Here is a 10,941-nt window from a genome sequence, read left to right as displayed (position 1 = left end):
TCTCCCTCTCAACTAAATCTAAATCATTGAAAGGTGAAAATATGCGAGCTCTCTTTGAATGGAAGCATTCCCACACTTTATAACCTCTGGTCTATGCTGTCTGTACTTGGATCTGGGCCAAAAAGGGCTTTAGAATTCGTTGGGGGCATATTCTGTAATTTCTGGTGCGTGGCCTCTGTCACGCGTCTGCGTGGGTCACGCGGTCGCGTCATTCGGAGCTCTACCTTGCCATGCGGTCGCGTCAGTCATGCGACTGCATCATGTGTATTCTGCTTAAGGCGCGCGGTTGCGTCAGTCATGCGGCCGCATCGCTGCTGATTGTGCTTGGCACGCGATCGCATCATCCATGCGATCGCGTGGACACCAGTTTCTTTAAAGCTCCATTTTGCTTCCTCCGTCCATTCTAGTATGTTTCCTTTTTCATCCTTTAAGTCATTCTGCCTTTAGAAAATCTAAAACTACTCAACACACTAATCACGGCATCAAATGGAAATAAAGGTAATTAGAATAATTAATTTTTAAAGCTTAGAAAACATGTTTTTCATTATATGACATAATAAGGAAGGGAAAGTAAAACTATGCAATTAATGTGAATAAGTAGGTGAATAGTTGAATAAATCACTCTAATTAAGCACAAAAGAACTCATGAAATATGGGTTTATCACACCCCCTATTCACTCGTACTCACAAGTTGGACGGAGGCCCTGAAGACGCGAATCCGCCCGAAGGCTTCCCTCCATAGACGATTGGGCCAACCCAGCGAGTCCAGCCCAATAATCTCCGGTTACCCATCGTAACATATATATATATATATATATATATATATATATATATATATATATATGACACAGACAATGAGATATCTAATAGAATCCAAATTGTAAGGTATATATTCTTAGTTGTGTATCTCTATGTTAAATTTCATTCAATTAATAAATTTAATTTATTAGATTTATTTGTCTTGCATTGTTAAGGGTGCTCAATCAAGGTATATTAATAAGATTTTCTTTCTTTCTAAAGTGGATTAAACATGATTTAAAATTAAGAAATAATAATTGATTATATTTCTTTTAGTATTTTAGTAGGGTTTACCTAATTATAAACATTAAAGTTAGTCCTGAATTGAGTTTAATAGTTTCATGAACCATATAATAAAGCAGAGATTTAATTTTGGACAGTGGGAATGATTAAAGGAGCAAAGTTGATATGCTAATTATCCAACAACTAAAGGAGATGCTTGATAAAAATAATGTGTTAGTAAAGTCATTTCGCATGGTTAGAGACTTTTTGAACAATGGCACTCAAAAAAATGTTAAGCTTAGGCTTATTGGTAAGAGAGGACGAGATGGAAGAAGATATAATTTGCCCTCGGTATCAGAAGTGGCTGGAATAATTGTGGGTGATTTTGATGCATCACGAACTGAAAGAGATATTGTTGTTCAAACCCAAACTGGAAGTCTTCAGCGTATAACCGAACTGAATCTATCTTATCTTGGATTACAGTGTCCAATTTTGTTTCCATATGGAGAGGATGGCTTTCGAGAGCATATACCACTTAATCGCATTAAAAGAAAGAATGACAACGAAGAAAAGTGTGTAACAATGAGGGACTATTTTGCATTTTATATTCAGAGAAGATTCTCTGACAGTTCTCCTTTGCTTTATTCTAGACGACTATTCCAACAATTCATAGTTGATGCATATTCAATGATCGAATCATCTCAATTAGATTATTATCGTTTTCACCAGAAAAATGTACAGTGTGATCTCTATAAAGGTATCTGTGAAGCTGTTGTGAATGGAGATAATTCGGCAACTACACACGATAGATGTATAGTCTTTCCAGCAACTTTTGTTGGAGGTCTTAGATATATAATTCAGAATTATCAAGATGCTATGGCAATTTGTACCAAAGTTGGTTATCCTAATTTATTCTTTACCTTTACATGCAATCCTAAATGGCCAGAAATAGTGGATCATTTGTCTACTCGGGGACTAAAAGCTGAAGGCAGGCCTGTCATTGTATGTAGAATGTTTAAAATGAAGCTAGATAGCTTGGCTAAAGATCTTCGTGTAAATATGTTATTTGGAAGGGTCGTTGCAAGTATTTTTTAAGTATGATTTTTGGTTGAGTAGATTAGTTACATTTTGTAATAACATAGTAACAAACCCTTTATATGAATTAAAAGTCTTATTAACTATTATTTTTTCTTTTCACAGTGGTATACACTATTGAATTCCAGAAGCGTGGTTTGCCTCACGCACATATACTGTTATTTCTTCATGAATGGGACAAGTACCCTACTCTTGATGATATTGATAAGATTATATCTGCGAAAATACCAAATAAAAGCGTTGATGCAAAGTACTATGAAGCAGTCAGTAACTTGATGATTCATGGTCCATGTGGAGCTTCCTTAAAGGATTCACCATGTATGGACAATGGTAGGTGCTTGAGGAATTTTCCTATGCGTTTTGTTGATTCCACATCTATTGATTATGATGGATATCCTGTTTATTGCCGCAGAGACAATGGCAGAACTATAAAGAAATCTGGGATTGAATTAGATAATAGATGGGTTGTTCCACACAATCGAAGTTTATTGTTAAAATATGGTGCTCACATCAATGTTGAGTGGTGCAATCAATCTAGGTCAATTAAATATTTGTTCAAGCATGTTAACAAGGGTCATGACCATGTTACTGCTTCCTTTTACCACGAGGGGTCTACAAAATCATTATATGATGAGATTGATGAGATAAAGATGAACTATGATTGTGGATATTTAAATCCATGCGAAACAACTTGGCGAATTATGGGATATGATATCCATTACAGGTACCTAGCAGTCATTCGCTTACCTTTTCCCTTGCCAAGTGACAGATTGTTTTATTCAAAAACCACGAATCATTGAAAGATATGGTCGAAAGGCCAACTATCAACCAATCCATGTTTTTGGCATGGTTTGAAGCAAATTGTGAATTCGAGGAAGCAAAATAGTTGAGCTATGTAGACTTTTCTTCCAAATTTATATGGAATGCTAATTCTAAGAAATGGCATCGAAGAAGGTCACATCATGTAATTGGTCGTGTTTATTTTGTTCCTCCTTCTTCGGGGGAATCATATTATCTTAGGATACTTCTTAATTTGGTGAAAGAACCAACAAGTTATAAAGACATTCGAACATACAATGGTTTTGTTTACAAATAATTTTGGGAGGCATGTTTTGCTCGTGGCTTGTTGGATAATGATAGAGAATATATTGAAGCAATTGAAAAAGCAAGCATTTGGGGTTCTGGCAAATACCTTAGGAATCTATTTGCCACTCTTTTATTTTCTAACTCAATGACTATACCCCTATATGTTTGGGAGAAGACATGGAAAATACTTTCTGATGGTATACTTCATAATAGAAGAAGACTACTTAACCATCCAGGTATTAACTTGCTTCTAAGTTTTTCTAATTTTCAAATGACATATTTCTATATTAATATTTTCACTTGATTAATTTCTTTTAATGTAGGACTAACTCTATCCAACAATGAGTTGTTAAATTTCACTCTCTAGAAATTCAGACAATTCTTAAGAGGAATAATCGTAGTCTAATGGATTACCCTGACATGCCTTTTCCTAACATTGATTTTGAGGATGGGGTTTCTAGCGATCTTTCAAATAATAACTAATCAATGTCGAATTATTGTATGACAGACAAGACTTAGGGTCAAAGTATTTAATAAAACTTGCGAAGATGACCACTGAGCAAAAGAATGTTTATGATACTATTATCAACAGTGTCGATTGGGGTGAGGGTGGTTTATAATTTCTATATGTCTACGGTGGTACAGGGAAGACATTCATATGGCAAACTCTTACTGCATCTTTGTATTCAAGAGGCCAAATTGTATTAACAGTTGCTTCTAGCGGTATAGCATCTTTGCTAATTCCTGGCGGTAGAACGGTTCATCCTAGATTTGAAATCCTTTAAATATTAACCAATTTTCAACTTGCAACATTAGACAAGGAAGCCAATTACCCGAGTTGATAGTGAAATCTAAGTTGATTATATGGGATGAAGCTCCAATGGACAATTAATTTCGTTTTGAAGCTCTTAATCGTACCATGAGAGATTTGCTTAAGATTTTTAACCCAAATAGTGAAAAATCTATCATTTGGTGGTAAAACAGTTGTGTTTGAAGGTGATTTTCGACAGATTTTATCCGTAATACCTAAGGGTTCCAGACAAGATGTAGTTAATGCAACCATCAATTCATCTTATTTGTGGGATCATTGTAAGGTGTTGAAGTTGACTCAAAATATGAGATCAAAGGGATCTAACAACATTGAAGGATCTGATCAAAGCTTAAGGGAGTTTGCATATTAGTTATTGAAGATAAGAGATGGCAAGATCGGTGAGATTTCTAATGGTATTGGTATAATCAAAATTCCAGATGACATCTTGATAAAAGATTGAATTAATCCAATTGAAGTTGTTGTAACATCTATATTCAAAAACTACATTGAGGATTCAGATGACGAGAAGAATTTACAAGATAGAGTTGTGTTGGCACCAACACTTCAAACTGTAGATGACCTTAATGAATATATAATGAAGATTAATCAAAGACAGCATGTTTCTTACTTCAGTGCTGATATGGCTTGCAAGTCCAAGACACAAACAGATGTGCTACAGCTGTTCACACCCATGAATTTCTCAATGGTCTCGAGTCTTTCGATCTTCCAAACCACGAAATCAAATTAAAGGTTGGTATACTGATTATGCTTCTTAGAAACATTGATAATTCTTCGGGTTTATGCAATGGGACACGGTTGATTGTTACTCAGCTTGGGAAACGAATTATTGAAGATAAAGTAATTACTGGGAGTAATGCAGGACAGAAAGTGTTCATACCACATATGAACCTGTCCCCTTCTGATCATAGGATCCCCTTTAAATTTAACCGAAGACAGTTTTCTATAATGGTTTCCTATGCTATGAATATAAATAAGAGTCATGGTCAATCTTTATTTAATGTAAGCTTACTTTTAAGGAAGCCTATTTTTAGCTACGGTCAACTATACATGGTTCTTTCTTAAGTAACAACCAGATAAGGTCTCAAGATACTAATTTCTAATGAAGAAGGAAAAGAGTCAACTATGATAGATAATGTTGTTTATAATGAAGTCTTTAGAAATCTAGATTGAAGGTAATATTTTGAATGTATTTTATTCCCTTTAAAAATTGTTATTGTGATATGAATATTGGCTTTTTCTGCTTGCTTTTTCTTTTTCTTTCTTTTTCTTTTTCTTTTTTTTTCGCATTTTTTTCGCCATTTTTTTCGCAAGCTTTATATTCACTGCTTTTTCTTGTTTCAAGGATCAATTTTATAATTTTTCAGATTATCAATAACATTTCTCTTTTTTCATTATTCTTTCAAGAGCCAACAATTTTATCATTCATAAACAACAAATTCAAAAATATGCACTGTTCAAGCATTCATTCAGAAAATAAAAGGTATTGCCACCACATCAAAATAATTAAACTAATTTCAAGATAGAATTTGAAATCATGCATTTCTAGTTCTTTTGCAAATAAAAACATTTTTCATTTAAGAAAGGTGATGGATTCATAGGACATTCATAACTTTTAAGACATAGACACTAGACACTAATGATCATGTAATAAAGACACAGACATAGACAAAACATAAAGCATGAAATCGAAAAAAATAGAAGAATAAGAATAAGGAAATTAAAGAACGGGTCCACCTTAGTGATGGCGGCTAGTTCTTCCTCTTGAAGATCTTATTGAGTGCTTGAGCTCCTCTATGTCTCTTCCTTGCCTTTGTTGATCCTCTCTCATGGCTCTTTGGTCTTCTCTAATTTCATGGAGGATGATGGAATGCTCTTGGTTCTCTATCTTTAGTTGCCCCATGTTGGAACTCAATTCTCCTAAAGAGGTGGAAGCAATTGCCTACCCTTTCCTCTTTCTAGAGGTTTCTTAGGCCTTAGGTGCCATTAATGGTTATGGAAAAAATAGAAAAGTAGAGCTTTTTCCACACCAAACTTAAAAGGTTTGCTCGTCCTCGAGCAAAAGAGGAATGAAAGGAGTAGAAGAAGAAGAAATAGAGGAGATGGAGGTGAGGAGTGGGTTCGGCCAAGGGGGGTTAGTGTGTATGATGTGTGAAATTGAAGGTAGTGAGGAGTGGTATTTATAGGGTAGGAGAGAGAGGGAATGCGTGTGAGAATGGGTGAGTTTGGGAGGGAAATGGTTTGAATTTGAATGGTGAGGTAGGTGGGGTTTATGATGGATGGATGTGAATGGTGAAGAGGATATGGGAAAGAGGGTAGGATTTGATAGGTGAAGTGTATTTGGGGAAGAGTTATTGATGGGATTGTTCAAGGGTATTTGGGGAAGAGTGTTATGGAAAGGTGTGAAGAGGAGAGAAGAAGAGGTGGGGTAGGTGGGGATCTTGTGGGGTCCACAGATCCAGAGGTGTCAAGAACTTCTGCTCCCTGCACTATTTTGGCATTCAAATGCCCACTGTGTGCCAATTCTAGCATTAAACGCCAGCTTTGCTACCTTTCCTGGCATTAAACGCCAGTCTGCTGCCCCTTTCTGGCATTTAATGCCAACCAGACGCCAGACACCCCTTTCTGGCGTTAAACACCCAGAGTGCTGCCTATTCTGGTGTTTAATGCCTAGAATGCTACCAGGCTGGGCGTTAAATGCCCATTCTGCTATAACGCCAGTAAGCCTGTCCTCCAGGGTGTGCTATTTTTTATGCTATTTTTCATTTTGCTTTAATTCTGCAGTTATTTTTATGACTTCACATGATCATCAACCTAAAGAAAACATAAAATAACAATGAAAAAAAATAAATATAGTTAAATAACATTGGGTTGCCTCCCAACAAGCGCTTCTTTAATGTTAATAGCTTGACAGTGAGCTCTTATAGAGCTTCTCAGAGACTCACAGCTTGATGATGGCCTCCCAACACCAAACTTAGAAGTTGAGTGTAGGGTCTCTGTTTTACTCTGTATTGAGAAAAGTCTTTCATGCTTCCTCTCCATGGTTACAGAAGAAGATCCTTGAGCCTTAAACACAAGGTAGTCCTCATTCAATTGAAGGACTAATTCTCCTCGGTCCACATCAATCACAGCTCTTGCTGTGGCTAGGAAGGGTCTTTCAAGGATTATGGATTCATCTTCATCCTTCCCAGTGTCTAGGATTATGAAGTCAGCAGGGATGTAAAAGCCTTCAACTTTTACTAAGACATCATCTCCAAGTCTATAAGCCTGTTTTCTTGAATTATCTGCCATCTCTAGTGAGATTCTTGCAGCTTGTACCTCAAAGATCCCTAGTTTCTCCATTACAGAGAGTGGCATAAGGTTTATACTTGAACCAAGGTCACACAGAGCCTTTTTAAGGGTCATGGTGCCTATGATGCAAGGTATTAAGAACTTTCCGGGATCCGGTTTCTTCTAAGGTAATTTCTGTTGAACCAAGGTATTTAGTTCATTGATGAGCAATTGAGGTTCATCCTCCCAAGTCTCATTACCAAATAACTTGGCATTCAGCTTCATGTTTGCTCCTAGATACTGAGCAACTTGCTCTTCAACAATATCTTCATCCTCTTCAGAGGAAGAATACTCATCAGAGCTCATGAATGGCAACAGAAAGTTTAGTGGAATCTCTATGGTCTCTATATGAGCCTCAGATTCCTTTGGTTCCTCAGGATGGAACTCCTTAGTGGTCAGTGTACGTCCATTGAGGTCTTCTTCACTGGAATTCACTACCTTTCCCTCCTCTACAGGTTTGGCCATGTTGGACGTGTTTATGGCCTTGCACTATCCTTTTGGATTCTCTTCTGTATTGCTTGGGAGAGTACTAGGAGGATTTTAGTAACTCTTTTACTCAGCTGACCCACTTGTGCCTCCAAATTTCTAATGGAGGACCTTGTTTTAGTCATGAAATTGTGACTAGTCTTACTTAGATCAGAGATTATAGTTGCTAAGTCAGAGAGGCTCTGCTTAAAATTCTCTGTCTATTGCTCAGAAGATGATGGAAAAGGCTTGCTATTGCCAAACCTATTTCTCCCACCATTATTATTATTATTGAAGCCTTGATTAGTCTTCTGTTGATCCTTTCATGAGAAATTTGGATGATTCCTCCATAAAGGATTATAGGTGTTTCCATAGGATTCTCCCATGTAATTCACCTCTTCCATTGCAGGATTCTCAGGGTCATAAGCTTCTTCTTAAGAGAAAGCTTCCTTAGTACTGATGGATGCAGCTTGTATTCCAGTCAGACTCTGAGAAATCATATTGACTTGTTGAGTCAATATTTTATTCTGAGCCAATATGGCATTCAGAGAATCAATCTCAAGAATTCCTTTCTTTTGAGTTGTCCCATTATTCACAGGATTTCTTTCAGAAGTATACATGAACTGGTTATTTGTAACCATCTCAATGAGTTCCTGGGCTTCTGCAGGTGTCTTCTTCAGATGAAGAGATCTTCCAGCAGAGTGATACAATGACATCTTGGACAATTTAGACAGACCATCATAGAATATACATAAGATGCTCCATTCTGAAAGCATGTCAGAAGGACACCTTCTGATCAATTGATTGTATCTTTCCCAAGCTTCATAGAGGGATTCACATTCCTTCTGTCTGAAGGTTTGGACTTCCACTCTAAGCTTGCTCAATTTTTGAGGTGGAAAGAATTTGGCCAAGAAAGCATTGACCAACTTTTTCAAAGAGTTCAGGCTTTCTTTAGGTTGTGAGTCCAACCATGTCCTAGCTCTGTCTCTTATAGCAAAGGGGAAAAGCATAAGTTTGTAGACCTCAGGATAAACCCCATTGGTCTTAACAGTGTCACAGATTTGCAAGAATTTAGCTAAGAACTGATAAGGATCTTCCAATGGAAGTCCATGAAACTTGCAATTCTGCTACATTAGAGAAACTAATTGAAGCTTAAGCTCAAAGTTATTTGCTCCAATTGCAGGAATTGAGATGCTTCTTCCATAGAAGTCAGAAATTAGTGCAGTAAAGTCACCAAGCATCTTCTTCTTTTTCAAAAATTTCTGTTAGGTCCTCTCCAGAGTTTTGTGCTTTAGCTTCTCTTAACTTCCTCTTTAGAATCCTTTCAGGTTAAGGATCAGTTTCAACAAGAATGTTCTTATCCTTGTTCCTGCTCATATGAAAAAAAAGAGAACAGAAAAGAAAAAGAATCTTCTATGTCACAGTATAGATATTCCTTTATGTGAGTAGAAGAATAGAAGAATGAAGTGCAGAAGGAATAAGAATAATTCAAACACAGAGAGAGGGAGAGGGTTCGAATTTTAAGAAGAAGAGAAGTGTTAGTAACTAAATAAAATAAATAGAAAGAGATGAAAGAGAGAAAAAATTCAAAAATTAATTAAAAAAAAAGAAAAATATTTTTGTTTTTATTTTAATTATTGCTTAGAATTCGAATTTAAGAAGAGAAATAAAAGTAATTTGAAAACAAAATAAATTAATTAATTAAAAAGGTTTTTGAAAAAGTTGTTAGTTGGTTTTCGAAAATTAATGAGAGAGAAAAGTAGTTAGGTGGTTTTGAAAAAGATAAGAAATAGTAAAACAAACAAAAAGTCAAGCAGTTAATTGAAAAAGATTTGAAAATCAATTTTGAAAATCTAAGAAGCTTGATAAACCCATATTTCATGAGTTCTTTTGTGCTTAATTTGAGTGATTTATACAATCCTTCACCTACTTATTCACATTAATTGCATGGTTTTACTTTCCCTTCCTTATTATGTCATATTGTGAAAAACATGTTTCCTAAGCTTTAAAATTAATTATTTTAATTACCTTTATTTCCATTCGATGCCGTGATTAGTGTGTTGAGTAGTTTCAGATTTTCTAAGGTAGAATGACTTAGAGGATGGAAAAAGAAACATAAAAAAATAGAAGGAGAAGGCAAAACGGAGCTTTGAAGGAAACTGGTGTTCATGCGATCGCATGGACGACGCGATCGTGTGCCAGAAGCAAAGAAGCAGCGACGCGGCCGCATGACTGATGCAACCGCGCGCCTTGAGTAGAACACCCACGACGCAGACGCGTGACTGACGCGACCGCGTGGAAAGGAAAAGCTCCAGCTGACGCGACCGCGTGACCCACGCGTCCGCGTGACAGAGGCCACGTATCAGAATTTACAGAATACGCCCCCAGCGAATTCTGAAGCCCTTTTTGGCCCAGATCCAAGTACAGACAGCATAGACCAGAGGTTATAAAGTGTGGGAATGCACCCATTCAAAGGGAGCTCGCATAATTTTAGTTTTCAATGATTTAGATTTAGTTGAGAGGGAGATATTCTCCCCTCTTTCTTAGGATTTAGGATTTCTTCTTGTTTTAAGAGTGACTCTCAATCCAGGTTTTATATTTCTTTGTTTTAAACTTCCCCTTTACTTTATTTATTTATTTCAGTATCTGAGTTGGCTATTTACCTTTATAATTGGATCTATGAATTTCTTCCATGTTGCAGACTGTTATTTGAATTAATGATAATTGAGGTATTTTCAGTTTATGATTGTTCTCTTTGATTTAAGTTACCATTGCTTCCCATCTAAGGATATTTTTATTATTCTATCAATTTTACTTTTTCCCCTTTTGGTTTTGGTTAAGAATTCAGTAACTCAACAGTTATTAATCTCAATATAATTGATAATCGTTATCTTGCTAATTGAGTTGAACATAAGTAATCCCAACCTTTTCTTAGGAAATAAATAGGATTCAAAGGTCAATTTAATTAGTCCCTTGACTTTCCTTTACCCTAGTAAAGGTTGACCAAGTGGAGTTTAGATTCAACTTTCATTCTAGTAGAGAGAGAGATAACTACGTTGGACCTCCAACTTCTCTTACCTTGCCAAAAGTCTGCCTTACAGTATTTATTTATTTTA

The 10,941-nt window shown here is 36.2% G+C and overlaps 1 protein-coding gene across 1 annotated transcript; it reads left to right on the top strand.

Moving 5' to 3' along the window:
* The first annotated feature begins 1,272 nt into the window (after positions 1-1,272).
* On the top strand, positions 1,273-2,915 carry LOC140179204 (uncharacterized). Its single transcript, XM_072217867.1, has 2 exons — positions 1,273-2,104; positions 2,221-2,915. The coding sequence occupies exons 1-2, from the start codon at positions 1,273-1,275 to the stop codon at positions 2,913-2,915; spliced, it is 1,527 nt and encodes a 508-aa protein (XP_072073968.1).
* Positions 2,916-10,941: the final 8,026 nt, after the last annotated feature.

The sequence above is a fragment of the Arachis hypogaea genome, chromosome 15 (genome assembly GCF_003086295.3).
Source record: "Arachis hypogaea cultivar Tifrunner chromosome 15, arahy.Tifrunner.gnm2.J5K5, whole genome shotgun sequence".
Taxonomy (NCBI): Eukaryota; Viridiplantae; Streptophyta; class Magnoliopsida; order Fabales; family Fabaceae; genus Arachis; species Arachis hypogaea.
The sequence above is the reverse complement of the archived record's forward strand: the minus strand, read 5'-3'. Positions and strand labels throughout refer to the sequence as shown.